The sequence below is a fragment of the Mytilus edulis genome, chromosome 4 (genome assembly GCF_963676685.1).
Source record: "Mytilus edulis chromosome 4, xbMytEdul2.2, whole genome shotgun sequence".
NCBI lineage: Eukaryota > Metazoa > Mollusca > Bivalvia > Mytilida > Mytilidae > Mytilus > Mytilus edulis.
In genome coordinates this window covers 40,452,163-40,474,370 of record NC_092347.1, presented here as the reverse complement: position 1 = coordinate 40,474,370, position 22,208 = coordinate 40,452,163, and the positions used below count along the sequence as shown (strand labels likewise).

General features: G+C 33.8%; 2 protein-coding genes across 2 annotated transcripts in view; both read left to right on the top strand.

Annotated features, from left to right (window-relative positions):
- The first annotated feature begins 6,819 nt into the window (after nt 1–6,819).
- LOC139521373 (reticulocyte-binding protein homolog 1-like) lies at nt 6,820–9,087 on the top strand. Its single transcript, XM_071314851.1, has one exon. It carries the CDS (start codon nt 6,820–6,822, stop codon nt 9,085–9,087), a length of 2,268 nt encoding a protein of 755 aa, XP_071170952.1.
- A 3,522-nt stretch (nt 9,088–12,609) lies between these two features.
- LOC139521865 (uncharacterized) overlaps nt 12,610–22,208 on the top strand; it is a 35,557-nt gene continuing 25,958 nt past the window's right edge. Inside the window, exons 1-4 of the mRNA XM_071315526.1 lie at nt 12,610–12,955; nt 16,293–16,442; nt 20,130–20,260; nt 21,872–22,009. Coding sequence (XP_071171627.1) covers nt 20,211–20,260; nt 21,872–22,009 — 188 coding nt within the window. The 5' untranslated portion in view covers nt 12,610–12,955; nt 16,293–16,442; nt 20,130–20,210. The remainder of the gene's footprint in view (nt 12,956–16,292; nt 16,443–20,129; nt 20,261–21,871; nt 22,010–22,208) is intronic.

The following is a 22,208-nucleotide window of genomic DNA, read 5'->3' as shown; positions in this document are numbered from 1 at the left end:
TTTTTTTTACATAAATAAGGCCGTTAGTTTTCTCGTTTGAATTGTTTTACATTGTCTTATCGGGGCCTTTTATAGCTGACTATATGCGGTATGAGATTTGCTCATTGTTGAAGGCCGTACGGTGACCTATAATTTTTAATGTGTGTGTCATTTTGATCTTTTATGGATATTTGTCTCATTGGCAATCATACCACAACTTCTTTTTTATATCATGTATAACAAATGTAATAAGGTTTATGGCGAGTCCGTGGAGGTCACCTCACCCTTCCTGTTTGAGAACTTGTAAACGGTCAAGATCCCCACTCCTAAACCGTATTTATTCCTGTTCGTCATTTCAAAAAGATTTGAATGTCATACAAGATCATTCTCCTATGCGTCGCATATGTATATCACTTTACTACTCTTAACCAATGTGTACTGGACTTTGTCCAATGTCAGGCTTCAACGTGAATGACGAATTGTTGGAGCTTTATTTGGGAGACTTCGTAACGGAATCCCGTTACAAATAGTATGTTTATTATAAAATTTTATTGGTGCATAAAATGAGACTAGGTTAATTGAATTTACTTTAATTATTTTAGGAATTATTTCTGGGCCTATCACAATTTTTAACCGGATTTTTGTGACAAAAATGTCGGTTATTGATTTGGGGATGTACGGCGGGCGGCGGGGCGGGCGACAACCAAATGTTGTCCGTGCATTTACTTATGAACCATTCAACCGAAGCTTTTCAAATTTTAATATGTTGTTACAGACAACAAAATGAAGGTCAAGTTCAATAATGACGATTTTGACTTTTACCGTTCAGGAGTTATGGTTCTTGAAAGATAGAAAAATGGCATTTTCAGTCGCGTCCTTGCATTTACGCACTAACTGTTCAACCAAAGCTTCCCAAATTTTAATATGTTGTTACTGATGACAAAATGGAAGTCAAGTTCAATAATGACGATTTTGACTTTTACCGTTCAGGAGTTATGGTTCTTGAAAGATTGAAAAATGGCATTTCCAGTCGTGTCCGTGCATTTATGCATGAACTGTTCAACCAAAGCTTCTCCAATTTCAATATGTTGATACTGATGACAAAATTGAGGTCAAGTTCAATAATGACGATTTTGACTTTAACCGTTCAGAAGTTATGGTTCTTGAAAGATTGAAAATTTGCTTTTTTAAGTCGTGTCCGTGCATTTACTCGTGAACCATTCAACTTAAGCTTTTCAAACTTTAATATGTTGATACTGATGACACAATGGAGGTCAAATTTGATATTGACGATTTTTACTTTCACCTTTCATCAGTTATGGTTCTTGTAATATTGGCAGGACACAAATAAATGTTAATAACTCCGGTTTGCTGTCGTTGTGACAGCCTCTTGTTATTTATGGATCATTGTTAATTAATTTGCCATTAAATAAACATAAATTTACAATAAACGAATGTCTAATGTTTGAAATAAATTGAAGCAACACTGCCACAGTTTCCCTAATTACGTTTGCCTTGCTTTTTGGTTAACTGCCTACATCGCTTATAGTGCTTTGATTACTTTCTTTGGATACTTACACCGATAGTAGAAAGGTTAATTTTGTATAATTCCGTATTTGATTTTGAAATTTAAAAATCAAATGAGGCGTCATTTTGCATTTGCGCCGATTTTTTCTTTCATTTGCGCCGATATTTTCTTTCATTTGCGCCGATTGTTTTACAGGTAAATTACAGGTGAATAATTCAGTTCAGTTCAGTTCAGTTCAGTTTCTTGTATATTCCTCCATTAAATGTGGAGCACTACCCAAAGGGTATAGTTTGAGCAACTATTTACACCTTAAAACATAGGGAAACAATTAATTATATTATATACAGATGACTGAATTTGGTTATAATGATCACTAAATAATAGATATCATAATTAAATCATAAAGTTTTGTGTTTTTTTTGTGTTTTTTTTTAATATATAATAATTTATATGTGCTAGGGTGTAGGAAAATGCCGATTAAAAAAAAACTGCATATACATGTATTTACAGGAATTAAAATGGTCAAAAGTTTTAAATTACTTATAATCATTAGCTGAGAGTGCTATACATATAATAATTACATTAGATGTATGTTTCATTGTAATACGTTATTCTAATTGGCTAACAGTACATCACATGTTATTCCGTAAACAATTGCATGAGACAATAACATTTATCATGCATGATGACACAAGGTCCCACAATAAAGTGCACAGGTGAATTAAATAAAACTGGATAACAATCGTGTTTTCATGATCCTAGCTAAAAAATGTAATTATAAGTATTGAATGCTTCTTTTTGTAACTTTATAGTGTTGTAAAAGCGTTGACCGTGCGTACATTTTAAGAATGAAGCGCGGAAGCGCTTCATACAAAATGTACTTCGGTCAACGCTTTTACACCCCAATAAATTTACAAAAAGAAGCATTCAATTCTTTAAAAGATATAAGAAGATGTGATATGAGTGCCAATGAGAGAACTCTCCATCCAAGTCATGTTGTTTTTCATTTTACATTATAGACCTCTTCCATTAGCCACTTGTACAAATTTATGAATTGTCAATCATAACATGTATATAACTGTTGTCCCCTGCTCACAGTGGGGAGGTGGAAGAAGGCCTACAAGATACATCTCCAGACATTTTCCCTGAACGTAACCGTAGTTCTTCACCCTCTGTCTTTCGGACATCTGCCACATATTTATGCTCGATCTGTGTTTTGACAATAAAATCCGTGGTGACTCTGGCTTTACACAGTTTTATAGTACATTAGTAAGATATGTTGTTATATTTCAGGACACTTATCTTCCGATATGTATGGCCCTTGATGATTAAAGAATTGTCTCCGCGGCTAGTTTCAGTGTGCAATATGTCTATCATGTTACAATGAAGTTGCAGAAACATATGAATCAAAATTATCTTAAAAACATAAATGAAAAACATTTAGAACCAAATTTTACCACTGGTATAGTACATGTACAAGTATTAACTTACCTGTAAATCTAATTAGGAGCAAATAAAAAAAATCGGCGCAAATGAAAAAATGAAATCGGCGCAATGAAAGAACGAAAATGTTCAAAATCGGCGCAAATGTCATACGCCCAAATGAGGATGAGAGTCGAGAACTGACATTTGATCTCGAGTGTTCGAATTGATATATCAATCAATCTACCTTTTCTCTTATCATAAAAACATGTTCTTTAGTAGAATAAACAATGCAAAATTTAAAGACAATAATGAATTCAGCGTTGAAAAAACGATTTGATATGTCTACATCGCTCAATATATAACGTCGACTGCTCGTGCCACGCAAGGTCAAGTAATCGACATTTTTAAGCTAGTGTCCGAGATAGCAAGTCGAACACTTCCGATATTTAGTTAGTAACTTGATTGTTTTTATAATTAAGTCGAACGCTACAGGTATTATGTTGGGCGCCCAAGATATTGTAATTGAGGCTCGAGATATAATGTCTAGCGCTTCAGATGATATCAGTGATATTGTTGACTTTTTTCAAAACTCAAATGATGAAATCATAATCTTTCAGTCAGTTTAATTGAAGTCTGGAGCTGGCATGTCAGTTAACTGCTAGTAGTCTGTTGTTATTTATGTATTATTGTCATTTTGTTTATTTTCTTTGGTTACATCTTCTGACATCAGACTCGGACTTCTCTTGAACTGAATTTTAATGTGCGCATTGTTATGCGTTTACTTTTCTACATTGGTTAGAGGTATAGGGGGAGGGTTGAGATCTCACAAACATGTTTAACCCCGCCGCATTTTTGCGCCTGTCCCAAGTCAGGAGCCTCTGGCATTTGTTAGTCTTGTATTATTTTAATTTTAGTTTCTTGTGTACAATTTGGAAATTAGTATGGCGTTCATTATCACTCAACTAGTATAAATTTGTTTAGGGGCCAGCTGAAGTACGCCTCCGGGTGCGGGAATTTCTCGCTACATTGAAGACCTGTTGGTGACCTTCTGCTGTTGTTTTTTTTTTATTTAGTCGGGTTGTTGTCTCTTTGACACATTCCCCATTTCCATTCTCAATTTTACGTATGGTTTGGGTTATAGGTTGAGATCTAGACATTATAAGCATAGTGCTCATTAGTTTAGCCTTGGTATAAAACACATAGTGCTCAGGACGATGAGCCGAGGATGAAGAATCCAAACCCTCCCCTAACCTGGGACAGTAGTAACTGTACAACATAAGAACGAACTATAACAGTCAGTTGGAAAAGGCTTAACTCATCAGAAGGATACAAAAAGATAAAGATATAAACAAAAACAGAGTGACCGTGTCTGGGCACTTATACATCGCAACAACAAAAAGACCATAAGTACAGATCTGATAGTACTCGCAGTTGCTGACAGCTAATTCAAAGCCAATAACAAATAATAAAAAATAATGCACTTAATACTATCAATCATTGCACATCTAACATCCAATGCATTCAGTGTAAAGACGTCATAAACATGACCTTATGTAATGCAAAGATACAGGTATCGGCATAATGTAATTCCATGATTGTGCATTATGCATATGTTCCAGACCGTATGAATATTTGGACCGTATGCGTACTTTTTCAAAATACGCATACGGTCGGACCGTACGCGTATGGTCTGACTAAGGTCTGACTATATATATATATAGAAGCTGGTCAAGTTTATTAGATACAAATGTATAGAATAGATCAACATAACTCATATATCAAATAAATAAAATAAGTTCAATAGTTATTGAAATATAAAATTAATATATTAACTATTTAAAACAATCACGCTCATTTGATCTGTAAATCTCCGGTATTTAGCATGTCAGTAATTCAGTAATTGCAGCCCAGTACGCTCATTAAAAATACTGCTCAGACCGTACGCGTACTACGATCAAAATACTCATATGGTCTGGAACATATATAACAATTTTATTTAGTTTGCTTTCAATTTACTGATTACAAACTCAATATTGATAACAATAAAAACAATATTCAATGATGTAAATACAGTGTTGAATTTCTTAAAACCTCGGTCACACCTTACCGGATAGCTCGAACGGACGTCTAACGGATAACTTTTATTCAATCCGTTCATGTCCGTTAGACGTCCGTTCTTATCCGTTAGACGTCCGTCCATATCCGTTGCATGTCCGTTAAGGTGGTTTGGGTGTCTTCCTCCATCTTGGATTGTAAAAAACAGTGAACCAAAGGTCCATATTTTCTATCAAGTTAGCAAAATTTGATGCAGGAATGCAGAAATTTAATATGAATTTTCATTTAAAAAAACCAATTTATAAGAATATAACTTATAAATATTGATAATTTTGCAAAAATTGATTATTTTTTTTTGTTTTAAAAAAAAAAATTAAATTGCCATTTTAAGGGGAGGTAACTCTAAAATAGTTCATTTTCTGAAGGATTCTTCATGGAATTTTCCTATTATGTATTTTAGTCGGAAAAAACTCACGGTGACCCTATCTTTTCTTTCGAAATTCTCAAAGCATTGTCTGGAAGTAATCTTTTCCTTAAGTATTGAACAATTCTATCATTTTGTTTAGTTTCTATCCACAAATTGGTGTTTTTTCCTGTATAATCCTTACAAAATGTGTCATTTTGTCGCGTCCTGTAGTGTGAGAAAATGCACGGTGACCTATCATTTTTATAATATATTTCAACATATATCAATAGATACTACGTTTTGGCAAAGTATGAACAAATTCTATCATTTTTATTTTAGACTCTCATACCACCTTAAGCGTACGTTTTATCCGTCGACGTCCGTTCTGTCCGGTGAAAATTTTTGAGCATGTTCAAAACTTTGAACGGACGTCCAACGGATTAAATGTCCGTTGAACGTCCGTTAGGCGTCCGTTTTGTACGGAACTCCTCCGTTTCGTCTCTGTTTTGTATCCGTTACGTGTCCGTTATACATCTGTTGGAGGTCTGGAAGATAAATTCACCAACGGATGTATAACGGGCGTTAAACGGATAAAACGGATGTTGAACGGATGAGAAACGGACTTCTGCCGGACGTATAACGGATAAAACGGACGATGAACGGATCTGAAACGGATAAATGCCAATTGAAAATTTTGCGTTAGGAATGCAAATTATTGGTATGTCAGATTAAGCTTCATGAATTCTTATTATTCATAATCGATTTTAGAGTATAGGCACGTCTTCATAATAAAGCAGTTCTTATTCAAGCCAGACACTGTCGTTTGGCGGAATTTTGAAGAACACACCAAAACCAGTTATACAGAAACATTTTTAATATTTATGCGATTTACATGTATTATTATTGTCGCCTTTGGTTTTTTCGTATATCTACTTCATCCCTTTTATCCGGTACGCTTCCGTTAGGTATCTGTTTTATGCTTTACTTGTCCGTTGGGTGTACGTTCGACATCCGTTCTGTCCGGTACGTGTCCGTTTTGTCCGGTACGTGTCCGTTTCTCGTACGTTGTTTATCCGGTCTGTGTCCGTTTTGCATCCGCTACACGTCGGTTTAATTCGGTCAGTACATCAACGGACTCCCAACGGATAACAATTTTGTCAACGGACAGCTTTTATTTTTATCCGTTAGTCGTCCGTTCGTGCTATCCGGTTAGGTGCGACCGAGTTAAGGATAGACAAGTTTTCAAGGATCATTTATAAATTTGCGGGTGCGGTAAATTACATCTCCGTGAAAATGAGGATTTGTATATCAATTTTGTTACATCGGTTGTCTGATTATTTGTCAATCGAGCGAACATTCATTTCAATTTTTATTTTTAGGTAAAAAAAAAAATAACAACCAAATAGTGCATACTGATTTCTAAAACATGGACGACAAACAAAAACGACGAAGAAAAAGAAATAAGAATTTGTCCTCTCAGGAGTTTCAGATTCCGGAAAAAGTGAAAAAAACTCTTCCTCCTACAGTTAATGTTGAGTTGGAAGTCGAATATATAATGAAAAATATGTTCGGCGCAGAATTGGGGAACATATTGCTTCCTGAGCAAGTAATTGAGGAAGCAGAAAACACTAAAACAGAAGACGAAACTATAAACGAAGACAATGTATATAATTTACAACACAACATGTACAAATCACTTCAAGACTCAAGTGACGAGGAAGATAAAAGTTTTTTTAAGTATAACACACTGCATGAGACCACACACAATTCCCCCAGGAACAGTGAACATGAGAATGATTCACTCGACATAAAACTGACAAAACCAAAAAGACCGATAAACAAGCCAGATGATTTAGGAGAAAGAATTCAGAAGAAGGTTTATCATGAGGATGATGAGTTTGAAAGAGGGGGACCAGTGCTGCCACTAAACAGTGATTCTGAAGAATATAGTCCTGCAGTCTATGTTTTACAGGACATTAACAAAGACTTTTCAGAACAAACACCACGAGAGAAAGATAGAAATAATGCCCCCAGTAATACTGAACATGCCAATGATTCACCCGACATGAATTTGACAAAATCAAAACGACCGATAAACAAGCCAAATGATTTAGGAGAAAGAATTCAGAAGAAGGTTTATCATGAGGATGATGAGTTTAAAAGAGGGGGATCAGTGCTGCCACTAAACAGTGATTCTGAAGAATATAGTAATGAGGATGATGAGTTTGAAAGAGGTGGACCAGTACTGCCACTAAACATGTACAAATCACTTCAAGACTCAAGTGATGAGGAAGATAAAAGTTTTTTTAAGTATAACACACTGCATGAGACCACACACAATTCCCCCAGGAACATTGAACATGAAAATGATTCACTCGACATAAAACTGACAAAACCAAAAAGACCGATAAACAAGCCAGATGATTTAGGAGAAAGAATTCAGAAGAAGGTTTATCACGAGGATGATGAGTTTAAAAAAGGTGGACCAGTACAGCCACTAAACAGTGATTCTGAAGAATATAGTCCTGCAGTCTATGTTTTACAGGACATTAACGAAGACTTTTCAGAACAAACAACACAAGAGAAAGATAGAAATAATGCCCCCAGTAATACTGAACATGACAATGATTCACTTGACATGAATTTGACCAAACCAAAAAGACCGATAAACAGGCCAGATGATTTAGGAGAAAGAATTCAGAAGAAGGTTTATCATGAGGATGATGAGTTTGAAAGAGGGGGACCAGTGCTGCCACTAAACAGTGATTCTGAAGAATATATTCCTGCAGTCTATGGTTTACAGGACATTAACGAAGACTTTTCAGAACAAACAACACAAGAGAAAGATAGGAACACAGAAGCTAAGTACAGGAAAGATGATCACATACCAGCTTTTTCAGATAACAATGATCCGTCAGATTCCAGCGAAGAACATTGTGAAATAGAATGCCCTTCGAAATTTTCTATAAAAATTAGCAAGCAAACATGGGAGACAATAAAGCCTAAAGAAAAACAGTATGCCCTCTCTGGAAAGTGGACCGATGTTTTGAGCAAAGAGTTTTATAAGATTAACTCATCTTGTGTTTTAGCTTTTAAATATAACCGGGTGAAAAAAATGGGATCAAGAAAGAAAACAACACCATATTTTAAGGGAAAGGCGTATTGTGGGCATGCAAAAGGCACAATGTATGAATTTACCATAAGAAAAAAACCTAAAGACAGCAAGGAATTTATCAAGATAAAAGTCCAAACCCACGGAAACTGTGTTCATAAAGAACAAGTGGTAAAAAAAAGAAAGTTAACTGGAAAACAAAGAACTGAAATAGGAAAACGGTTAGAAACAGAAGGTGCCAGTAATGTGCACTATACTCTTATGGCAGATATGCCAAATGAAGCTATTGAACATGGAAATTTTACAGAATGCCTAACTAAAAAAGTCCTTCAAGAAGTGCTGTATGAAATACGACAAAAGGAAAAATTTGCTAAAGAAGATATAGCCGACGTCTTGCTTACAAAAAATGCAATGTCTGATCTTGACGAGACAAGCAAAAAAATAAAAGGGTATATTCAATCTGTTGGAGCAGATCCGTTTAGCATTATTTGCTACACAGAAGAACAAATACGATTGATGAAAAGATTAAAAAAAAAATGGAACTTTGGTAATATATTTAGATGCTACTGGGAAAGTTGTTAGAAAAATCCAGAACCAAACAAAAAAACCATTCTATTATGCAGCTTGTGTTAAAAGCCCCGTTAAAGGAGAGCCGTCAATGCCTGTAGCAGAAATGGTGACAAATGACCATACATCTGTATCCATAGCGTCATTTGCCTTGAAGCTAAGGCATGCCACTTCTATTGTATTTGGTAGGCCTATTGTTCCAGATCGTGTGGAAAGCGATTTTTCGTGGCCAATAATTAATGCCTCGCTTGCTGCATTTTGTGGCCAAAATATCAAGCAGTACTTAAATTCAATGTGGGGTTTATTAAGACGAGAAAACACAAACGAAGAAAGGAGAGACACATGTATAATACATTTATGCTGCAGCCATATTATAAAAAAAATTCGAGATAAAATGTCTGATTTAACGAAGGACAAGCAGCTGGGCAAATTTATTCTTTACTGTTTTGCTTTGCTGCAAAACGCAACAAAATTGGAAAAGGCAAAATTAACATTTAAGCATATCAAGAATGTCCTGACAAGTCCTACACTGACAAAAAAAGTAGAAGGAGGAATTTCGTATCTGAATCTAAATATTGAGAGTTCAATTGAAAGTCAAGTTGAAAAGGATACAGAAGGAGAAGGGGGAGATTTTGTCATAGACTTTGACGAAGATGACCAACTGGTTTCATTATCAACCATAAGAAAGTCATCACCTTTTAGTGACTATTTTTTCAAGCAGGAAGGCGAAATTGAACTAGACGAAACAAATGAGCAGCCAAATCCGTATTATCTACCTCCAGCTCTACTTTACATAGAGACATACATGCCAATATTTCCTTTATGGAGTGGAGTTGTCGTCAGTATAACAGAAGGGATAACAAGGGACTCAAATTGCCATGTCGAAAACTGGTTCAAAATAATGAAGAAAGACACTTTACAAGGCAAAAAACGTCTTGCTCCTGGGAATTTTATAAGAAGAATTTATCAGGTGCTGAAAGGTCGAATCAAGGGATTTTCCAAAACCGTTGGCAGCGGTAAGATTAAAACTACGAAGAAGGCAGTTGGACATAATATTGAACTGCAGGAAGAAATATGGAAAAAACGAGAAGAAAGTAATATCCGGTCTTACTACATAAGTCCAAGTAAGGCACCGGAACCAAAAAAGGCAAAACAAGTGTGCAAAAGAAATAATGGTTTAAAGAATGTAAAGAACAACTGCTGGCTAAATTCTTCTCTACAAGCTCTCAAGATGTGTACCAAGATTTCCTCATGTAGTTATGGTAAGAACATGTATACATATGATAGATGTTATAAGATCCTTGATAAAATAACTTGAATTTGTTTGTCCACTCCCAAAAACACTGAAATTGTACAGAATTAGTAATATTGTTTGAAAATTGATATGTATTACCATAGAAAGCATGAGAAACTTTAAACAACTAAAAGTGTTCAGCAAAGAGCAAAGAAAGATCTACAAAACGTTGGCATGACTAAAACCATGAATTGACACCTTATGACATTAAGCGCGTTACTGCCAAACTTAGCTAGATAATTGAATCAAGGGATTTGAAAACGTAATGGACAAATTAGAACTGGCCTGCTGTTGAAAAAATAGAATAATCGATAGAATAATTATTGTTTGGCTTTAATCTCAAAAAGGATGATGACAAATTTAAATTACAAGTATATTTATCAACTCGAGAAACATCTGCCATAGAATATGTTCCCCGTTTATATTTGATTATATACTACTAGTAATTTTGTTGGTCCCCCGTACCAGGTTTTGCGTGGAACGTACAACCAACTGTTAGACCTCTTACGGGAACAATTTATAAAATCGGCGTCGCTCGACTTTTAAATAAAGAGTTACCCTTGGAAATATTAAGTATTTGGAAAATGGCCTCGTCGGCGCTCTTACGTGTCCAATTCTTGCAAGAATGTTATGAAACTTATGTCATAGGTTAATATTTATATCAGTAATGACTCGGACCGGCTTACTTTATATGAATATGCTTTATCAAACTGTGGAGTATATAAAAGTATTATGAAAATAATTTTTTTTTCAATTCGTTTATGCACCAGTTTGTCTTCATTTCGTATTTTTTTTAAATACCAAATGCACCCTATTTAAAAAAAAAATGCTAATTTCGTTTTACATGTTTTATAATCGTCAGCTTCTGACTTTCTAAGAGAACCTAAATTATTTTAATGCTTTGTCATATGGGTGTGTTTTTCTGGATAATTTGATATGGAAACGTGATAGATTGGTACAGTTAAACGAAGACATTCTCAATTTTTATATGTATTTATATCGGTTCGAAGATCGGGGTAATGAACTCTGAAGTTGTGGTAAAATCAATAAGACAAAGACATACTATCATTTATGTTCATAATTTTTATATAGATTAGACCGTTGGTTTTCCCGTTTGAATGACTTTACACTAGGAATTTTGGGTCTCCGAAGTTTATAGCTTGTTGTTCGGTATGAGCCAAGGCTCCGTGTTGAAGGCCGTACATTGGCCTAAAATGGTTTATTTTTTTAAAATTGTTATTTGAATGGAGAGTTGTCTCATTGTCACTCACACTACATCTTTAGACATATATCTATATAATAATGCGTATTTCCAACAATAAATGCACATTTAAAATCATATTAAATGCTGACACCACTAGATTATATTGTAGATGATAGCAAGGATGTTCTAAGAAATGTGGTTTTGAAGAAGATAGCATTGCTGAATACTAAAACTACACAGCCTACAGTTTATTCTATCACTGATATACTGGTAATGTATAACATTATGACACTTAAGGGGGTAGGACTTGGTAACACTAAAATGTTCCTCTCGTTAATTTTTTCTTTTATTTACATCCTTGAAAATGAAGGGATCCATTCATCATCTGCCACTGAAGTGTTAATGAAATTAAATGGTCGTGATCTTTCATTTTATGTTTAGGGTATATTCAATATGACCAATGTTGGTGTACTCTTAAAATCGGCCGAAAACACCAGTAGGCAAAAATCATTTTGTGTTCTGGCACATGTTGTCATTCGAAATAGACTATTAAAATGCACAGAAGAAATATATTTCTAAGTAAATCTGAAACATCGTGGTAATACAAATAGCCTAAATGTAAAAAAAGAAGTTTTTAATTATTGATACACTGGCATTCTCAGAACGAAAAAAATAGAGTTCATAGACAACAGTAAAGTCCACCTGACTGTCTTTGCATTCTTTTAATGTGTTATAATCGACGGTGTTCTGTCCCAATAATAATTGTAATGAATTTTATAAGATAAAAACAGTAATATTCAGTATGGGACGAGTATCCTTTGGGTGAGATAACATATTTTTAAACACAACTATATATTGGTTTCTCTCCCAGGCAACAAAATGTCCCTGCCATCAATAGTCAATAGCAAGAAGCCTTCAGAATTTATTGTTTTGATTGACAGTCTGTCACTATCCAACTAAGTACTGTGTAGATTATTTATTAGCATAAGCTTGTACTGGGATTGTGGTAAAGTCCAATACCAGAGGGTATGGATGGGGGGGTCTGTTATTCTGTAAACATTTAATTTTCACCCCATTTTTCTCTAATCTTTAAAAAAATTAACCCCTTTTTTCTCTAATCTTCCAAAAATTAACCCTTTTATTCTCTAATCTTCTATTTTTTGGCTCATTATTCTCTAATCTTCATTTTTTAAGGGCATTATTCTTTAATCATTTAACCCCATCCAAACCCTCATACCAAGGTGCTCCGATTAGGAGGAACAATAACTTCCCAATGCGCAAGACCGGAAACCCCACTTCGATGCTAGAGATAACCCAACAAGACGTGCTACGAAGTCAAGTGACTGATTCAGTGACTATTCAGTGACTATAACAGATAGTTAAAGGTTTGTAGCCATGAGTATAAACGCCCATAACAGAAACACAACATTGGTATCAGATGTGAACGCTGTCGTGGCTATAAATTTAGTTTTTGTGTGTCTATTTTGACGCGGGCAAATTCATATTTGGCGGGATTCTGAAAATATATTTTCGTGATTTCGCACGTGGGTCTGTAATAAACCATTGCATACACACCTACATTTATTCCCCTGAATGAACATATAATTATTGTTTATTACTTATGCGTTTTGTAATTACAGGGAGCAGAAATTGTAACTTGTAAAAAGTAATAATATTGAAATAAAGTGTTCATTTCAATTTTGCGCAGTCACACTTGAATTTTTACAAGTCAATATTTGTTTTTTTATAGCATACACTAAGTTTAACTGACAGTACATCAGTATAAATCAATTTTCCAGTTGTTCAGATGATATCTTCAAGAATCATGGGAATAGTGCCTTTCATATTTAAAAAACCCAAACACAATCAGTTAGTACAAACTCTGTATCAATGACTCAGCACTTAAAAACCATTAACTTTATTTTTCAATCCATTTGTTCAAATTGAATTTCACAAATTTCTTTCTAAATGATTCCACAAACTTTAGTAAACCAGTGATCTGGAAGGATTTTTTCTCAATGGGCCCAGGGCCCCCCGAAAATAAATTCAATGAGCCATTTAAAAAAATAATGGGCCATGTTGTCCAATGAGTGGGCCATTTGAATTGACTTAAGTAAAACAAAACTAAAAAAGTATATCAGCAAAGAGGTGGTGTTACTTACCTTTATGATTCTTACTAATATCATGGATAGTGTTCCTGTGATTTTATTAATTTCAATTTCAATGAATATACAATACTTCTTCCTAACCAGACAATATTTAAGATAACCTTTATTTACAATTTTAAAACTGGTACTGTTGTCTTGGTCTTGTTCATGTTCATTTTTTATTTTACATTTAATTTGGGTCTTCGTCAATACCATACTTATTCCAGACGTTCCGTATTAGAGGACGTTTCTGGCATTTCCTCTGCACTTCTTGTATTATTATAACTTCATCACGATGACAAGAATAACAGTAGAGAGTATTAATTAATTGAAAGAACAAAACAACAATTCGGTGAAGTCATGATTTCAAAGTGTCAAAACGAGCCAAAGACCAAAACATGACAAGGACAGTTTAGGGCCTTTTATGGAGACATAAACTATATTCATAAAAAGGCTTTGAGATTTTTCAATCGAAATAATAGTAAACTAAGCTAACTTAAAAGATTATATGATATGAGAAAAAATGTCGTCTGTACTAGCCAAATTTTACAAATTTAAAGTTGTTTATAAAAAATTATATCATGAACGATGGTTAACTACGTTTTTTTGGGTAATCAGTTAAACGCATGGTTCTATTATTACCATAGGAAAACACCCGAGACGTCCCAAAAATATATAAGTGCTCCTATCATTGGAAGAATATTACACAGTTGTGTACACACACATGGCGGCACGGAACACGATCGGAAATCCATAGGACGATTTTTAAACGTTTCGAAATGAAGTGAAAAAATCGTGCGCCACATGGGCGCTTATATTTGTCACTCTATGCGCCATTTCTCGTCGATAGGCGCAGGGCGCACGTCCTTCCCGATCACTGAGTAAACGAGTCTTTATCTGTTTAATAGTCATTATATATATATATATCTTTAATGGAATTAATGCTTTGTTGTGTAAAACATGTACAGTTAACTGGATCTGTTTGCTTAATATTTTCCCTGTCAAATGTAAACAACATAATGCTTGATCACTGTTTAATTAACTGCTATGTTTTTAATAAAATGCAGCAGCACAAATGATTTTCAATACATGTGTAAAAGTTGTCTCCCATATATCAGGTCTATCCCCTTAAATGAATCCATATACAATTGTTTCTTAGATTCCATATAAACATGATAAATGTTTGTGTTATATTTATTTCATCAATTTAAAAGGTTTTCTAATTTCTGTAATCATGGTATGTAATGGTAATTTATTTTCCTTAATTCATAACATCCTTTTCATGTGGGTCTCTGCTCTCATTGGGGTCTAAGCGTGACACCTGAAAGTCAAATGATTGTGTTGTGAAAACAGGAAATGAAGTCTAGTGGGACACAGGAAATTAAATAAAAAAATGAGAATTGCTTGTAAAAACGTTCTGTTCATACATTTCGTAGTGTATTTAAAGCAGGATACGGGAAACCTGACAAAACAGTAAGCAGTATCTGGGATCAGAAACCCCCAATGAGACCCCTTTCATGGACTATTGCAAAACAGAAGATGAGGTTATATTGTATGTTATCTACAAAATCATAGATCATTTTATATAAAATCACACCAGATGCTTCAACAATGTTCAAATATGTACTTACTACTATAGATTAACATAGAATGCACACAACAGTAAGATGTAACAAAATTAAATCTACATATTACAATGTACCAAGGATTTGTAATTACTGATGAAAGATATTTGTTACACAATTAAATTTATATTTGTTCACGATTTTACTACTCTTTTGGTGGTGCTGTACCCTTTACGGTTCATCATAAGGAATTGAAAAATATGGCCGTGTTTACACCTCAAAAATTACTATGAGTACAGACAAACTGGTACATCCAGGAAAGTTTTAAGGCATGGCAGGAACTAGATATATAAAAGTTATATGAAGTCTACGTTTCAGAAAATTAAAAACTTACCTGCATTTTGATGTGCATTTTTTTCCAGTCTGCAAAAGATAGCAAAATAAACAAACACCCGAGTTTCATTTGATACGGTCCACTCAGCTACACAGTTTAAACCTGTTAAAACACCTATTGTTTACAGGTGACTATTGTCCATCTATTGTCCATTTAAATCAATACTACTCACAACATTGATTATATGAGGGGAGCTTCTCAATCGTTTTCACTACTTAGTTAATTTTTGCACCTTCTGCAGGAACGAAAAAAAATGGATAGAAAAATCTAGAAAAGTTATAATTTTCTGAAACATAAAATGCATTTAAAATTTATATATCTAGTTCCTGCCATCCCTCAAAACTGTTGCAGGTGTATAGGTTAGTCTGTACTCGGAGTAAAATTTTGAGTGTAAATACGGCCATTTTAGCCAAAAGGTTATGATGAACCTTAAGATTTGCATATAGTGGATTATTTATTGATTTGTAAAGATAAATATAAGTCAACAGAACACTTCCTACATCAACTACATGTATATCAGCAGTCTTTGTATGCTTCAAAATAATATAAATATTTACAAAAGAATAAATTATCGATTTTCAAGTAACATATTTTTTTGTTTTTTGTTTGTTTTCAGAAATCATTTACCTTGAATGTGGAACTGAAAGATCTGGCAAATGGAAGACAACACGATCCATCGATTTTTCTGGCCTATTTCCTCGAGACACTTAAAGAATTTGTTCCATGTGTTCTTAGATATGACCATCACTGTTTGAGATGCAACCGTGTAAGTGTAAATGATTCCTATACTTCATTTAGTATGCTATTTTTCTATAGACTGTCCAATCCTACAAACATGTCCATTTTATGATTTATTTAATTTCTTTATGACCAGAGTTCGCGAAAATGGTCGGTCCTGACCGCCAAAATGAGGCTCAGACCAGTATTTTGAAACCTAGTGCCGGTCCTGATGACCGATGTAAAAACGGCCGTTGTAGTTCCCTTTTTATCGGTAATTAGTTGTATCGCAACTAATTCCAATACGTGTTTACATCGGTCTTCAGATGTACCTGCAGGTTATTTCAGGTACTGGATTCCTGTTATTATAGACAAGCTGCCGATCTACACGTGGCCTGCTAAATTTGTTCTTGGCAAACAATCGGCGATTGAAATCTTAGATGGAGATAACAAATACTGAGAAAATGATTCAGTTGATGAAATTGATAGTTAAGATGACTATAAGAACAATCAGAAGAACAGAACGTGTCCTTCATTTTTAATTTGTCCGTGGCTGTGAAAAATAAAACTAAAAATAACAATAAAGATATTTTTGGATAAAATATGTTATTATTTTATATTAGGATCAAATTGACAGATTTTTAGGACTGGCAAAAATTTTGTAGGACTGACAAATAATTTTGCTCTGTCGGTCCAATGTCCGACGGGTCAAACGAAGTTTTTGCGAACTCTGTATGACTATTTTCCCCTGATTCAAATGTCTATATGACGCTTTTCAATCCATAGCAAAGGTCTTTTTATTTTAATGATTCCAGATAACAATTTTGGTACAAAGTAATCACTTTCAAGGTCAAGATATATGACATGTCATTTGATTGTAAATAGGCCAACGGTCAATATCATTGTTAATTAAAGTATAAATATGTTTGAAAAATGGTTTATGATTCATAACTTCAGTTTCCTTTTATCGGTAAGAATAAGTTTATGCACAAGAAAAAATCATAAAAGGAATGTAAAAAATGCTTAGATAGCTTTTCTTAATCCTAAATTCATGAAACTCGCAGCAAAGCATTTACGTGAAGCATTTTTCGAAAATATAAATGGTGGTTCCTCAAACGGTTGCTATTCTATAAAAGATTGGTCAGTAAATGTCCATAATACATTTAATATCTTGTATATATAAAGCAAAATTTTAAAACTGTCTTCTGAAGATGTATACAGGTACATTGTTTCCAGATTTTATCAATATATTAAGTCTATTGAGTTAATGGGAGAAAAAGGGATATAGAGCAAATGTATATGTGACAAAATACATAGAAAAAATATAAATAATCAAGGATCCTGTTTTTAGCTCACCTGGGGCAAAAGGGCTGAGTGAGCTTTTATCATCACTTGGTGTCCCTCGTCTTTCATCTTCTGTCATCTATCATCAGGTGTTAACTTTTACAAAAATCTTTTCCTTAGACTACTGGGCCAAATTGATACAAACTTGGCCACAATCATTAGGGTATTTAGTATAAAAAAAATGTGCCTGATGACCTGGCCAACCAACCAAGATGGCCACCATTGCTTAAAATAGAACATAGGGGTAAAATGTAGGTTTTGGCTGAAACATGTATCTCAAACCAAAGCATTTAGAGGAAATCTGACATGGGATAACATTGTTTATCAGGTCAAGGTCTATCTGCCCTGAAATTTTCAGATGAATCAGATAACCATTGTTAGGTTGCTGCCCCTGAATCTGTAATTTTAAGGAAATTTTGCTGTTTTTGGTTATTATCTTGAATATTATTATAGATAGAGATAAACTGTAAACAGCAATAATGTTCAGCAAAGTAAGATTTACAAATAAGTCAAGTAACCAAAATGGTCAGTTGACCCCTTTAGGAGTTATTGCCCTTTATTGTCAATTTTTTAAAAAATTTCCTAAAATTTGTAAATTTTTATTAACATTTTCCACTGTAACTACTGGGCCAAGTTCATTATAGGTAGAGATAATTGTAAGCAGCAAGAATGTTAAGTTAATTAAGTAAGATGTACAAACACATCACCATCACAAAAATATAATTTTGTCATGAATCCATCTGCTTCCTTTGTTTAATATTTACAATTACATAGACCAAGGTGAGCAACACAGGCTCTTTAGAGCCTCTAGTTTCTAATACTATATGCAATAGGTCAACTAGTGCAGGTTTTATTTGACCTTGACCTCATTTTCATGGTTCATTGATAAGTGTTACATATTTGTATTTTGGTCTGTTTTTCTTAATTAATCAGCAATAGGTCAACTATATTTGTTGTATGGAAGAATTGTTAGCTGTATATGTCTGCATGGCATGGTTCATCTGACTATGACCTCATTTTCATTGTTCATTGATCAATGTTTAGTTTTCTTGGTTAATGTTAAGTTTATGTGACAGTTGTAATAAAGCTTTATATTTAGGACTATCAACATAAAATCAATGATTAGTAAAGAAGGTGAAACATTTCAGGGTGTGCACTCTTGTCATATTATTTTTGCTGTTTGTTTGTCCTGACTTACTCATTTTACAATGATAATTGTAAGGCCTTTTATACATATAGTTTCTTTATGATGTCAGGGCGAAGGCTTTATCGTGAAGGCTGTACTGTGACCTATGATAATTATATACATTTACTACCTTTACATGTAGGTCTTGGGTGAAAAGATGTCTCATTCATTTTTTGTCATTGGAAATCACACCAATTCAACTTATGTTTATATTGTAATAATTCTTATATGATTTGCATATCTATAAATACTTGAATTGGATTGGTCAATTAGAATTTTTCTCAAAGTTTACACTTCGATAAACCATGTTTCCGAAACTACTTTTGTAATCTATTAATGCGCAATACACAAGCTTGCAGTGATCCCGGGATTTTCAGCAAATTGAGATTTAAAAACAATTACATAACAGTTGTTACTATTCTAGTGCATATATAACAAAAAAAGAAATATATAGAAAGCACTAAAGCTTCGAAAATGTATAAAAATAAAATTTAATAAAATTCCGCGAAATTTCATGAAGGATTTGGCGAATTTACGTCATGGCAAAACACGACGTCATTCGATTGGAAATTTGCAAGGGAAAGATTATTTTGTTACGTGTACGCTTCAAATTCGGATAACATTTAATTAAAATGAAGTTTTTGAGGTAGGTGCTATTTCATTTAAGATTCCGTTGTATTTATCGGACATTTATAGTTTTTAGAAAGTCAAGATGGCGGCGTACTTCTTAGTTACGACTTGCCATTGTGTTTTTGATGGTAAATATATATAGTAGCCATCAACAAAACAAATGTTTATTAAATATCACAAATGTTTGGCTGAAGAATTATAAGGATTAAACACATTTTTTCTAGAGGTTATTGATGTGTAAACCGGGGCTCTTACTCACAAACTCAACATAAAAGTCCTTCGGACTTTTATTCAGTTTGTGAGTTAATCGCCCCGGTTTACACATCAATAACCTCTAGAAAAAATGTGTTTAATCCTATATTGCATTTTTTTAAGAAAAGATGTTTACATCTTTATTTTACCAAAAAGTAAAAAACAAATTCATCCTATTAAACGTATACCACTCCCACCTCCAATTATTCTCCTGAACCACTGAGTAGTCTTGATGTACGTTATAATTAGTAACTTGAAGGAACAAACATGTATTTTAATTTGTTAACAAAACGCCTCCCCATTTATACAGAATTATTTTTGCAGGAATTTGTTGGAAGAGAGGAAAAAACTTTGATCTTGTCAGTTGAACTAGTTCATCAAGAATTGAAACCTTCTGTTCAGAAAATGGTAAATGAATATCTTAAAACTGAAACATTGACAGATGAAAATATGCTGTAAGTTTGTGATTATTTTTATTCAGTTAAGCTAAGTTAGTGCAAATAGGATTATGTGATTTTGACATATTGGTTAACATGGTGAAACCGTTTTTGGTTCAGGACTCCTTGAGGTTTTAACATATATATCATTTTCATACCCCATGTCTGTTTTATAGCAGAGGAATATAGTGTAGGCGGAATCGCTTTGTTGGTCCATCCACTACAATAAGTACTTTTATATCTGCAACTCCTCTTAAACTACTAATTATAATAATGTTATGAACTTTATCAAATTATTAATCATATTATTCTTACAAAACATGGCCTTAATCCTGGTCTTCTATGGGTAGGGATACAATGCAGAAAATAAATCACTATGTAACATTTGATAAGTGTACTGTTTGGACAAATTAATACTTAATGTTTCTACTTGTCATTTAATATCCCCTTCTCTAAACTATATCTGCAGAAGGGGTCATTTACATACACACAGAGTGACATGTCAATGTACACAAGGCTCATAATATTTTGTCGAAGTTGACTTGCTTAGTCCTGTTGCCCCTTGGTGACGACTAATGATATTTCTCCACCTTGTTATGTTCTTTGCTAGCCTCTCCAGATAGTGACACATGTACCCAGCTATACCCCTTATTAGTTTTACTGAAAATGGCCTTGTTACTGCTCTTGCAGAAACAAGTCTTGCCAGAATTTTATAAAAACTTATACTATTGCTCAAATTCAGTAATATATCAGACAACTTCAAAAATTGGTGCTGATTGACTTTTCTAAAAGAGTAAAGTCTTTGGACTTCAAATGCTTTGACAGATGAAATATGTACATCTGAACTCAATTTTTCAATACATATATTAAACGTTATCATATTTGCTGGACTATTTTTTAAGATTAGCAGGGGTTTTAAATATTTTGCCCCCCCCCCCCCCCCCCCCCCCCCCCCCCGTAAGAAAAACACAGGCTTTTCCATTGCCTTCTTTGAGGTACCAGTTTTGTAACCACAACTCCTCCATAAACCACCTATTGTATTTTTTAATGAAACTTTCTCAGATTCTTCACTATACAATTATGTTGTCCACCTCATATTCTTTTAATGCAGTAATAAAATTATGTGGTTTTTCAAAGTAGACATTGCTGCAATTTTGTATTTTATTTGGCTTAGTAAATAGTTTGATTCGAGCATGTCGAGCGTCAATTACGATTCTTGTTTTTAAAGAAAACTTCCATCTGGCGGAGAATAAATTATAAACATTATGCCTTAGTTACGCATTTACTCTTATTCTTAGGTTTTTTTCCCTTTTTTTTTAAATGAACAAATGATCAAAGCGGAATCTCTTAACATTATAGTTATATCACATAGTTTGATCTAATTTTGATATGATTTTGCTTTTAATTTTCATGAAGACAAATAGTTTCCTTTATATTAATTAATGATCCAAATTTGGTTCTAGTGGTGTAAGTTTTCGCTAATATGTTTTATTACGGCTCTGTTACATAGTTTATAAAAAATCAAATAAGGTAAACTTATTACATCTTAATTTTATTACTTTTTAATTTATGTACTGACATTGCATGCTTTTGTGCTGTTTGTTCATTTTTTTATTGTTTGATTATTAGAATTTGCAGGCATTGCAAAATAAAAACACCATTCGAGCGTATCACTAGAGTCATCCAGACACCGTCAACATTAATCATCCAGTTAAAGAGATTTACAAATGACTTGGAAAAAGTAACAGATACAATCAAAGTAGACAGGTAAGAAAGACCTTTTTACAGCAATAAACTTGGGTTTGTAGATAAAACCAAAATAACTGGTAACCTTGCTTGCTGACAGCATTATAAAATGATTACTGTTCCCTGAACCAGGGGAGGGGGGGGGGGGGGGCATAGAAAATTTATACCATCTATAGGTTAAAATATCTCTGACAAATTCTCCAATAAACTCAACAAAAAA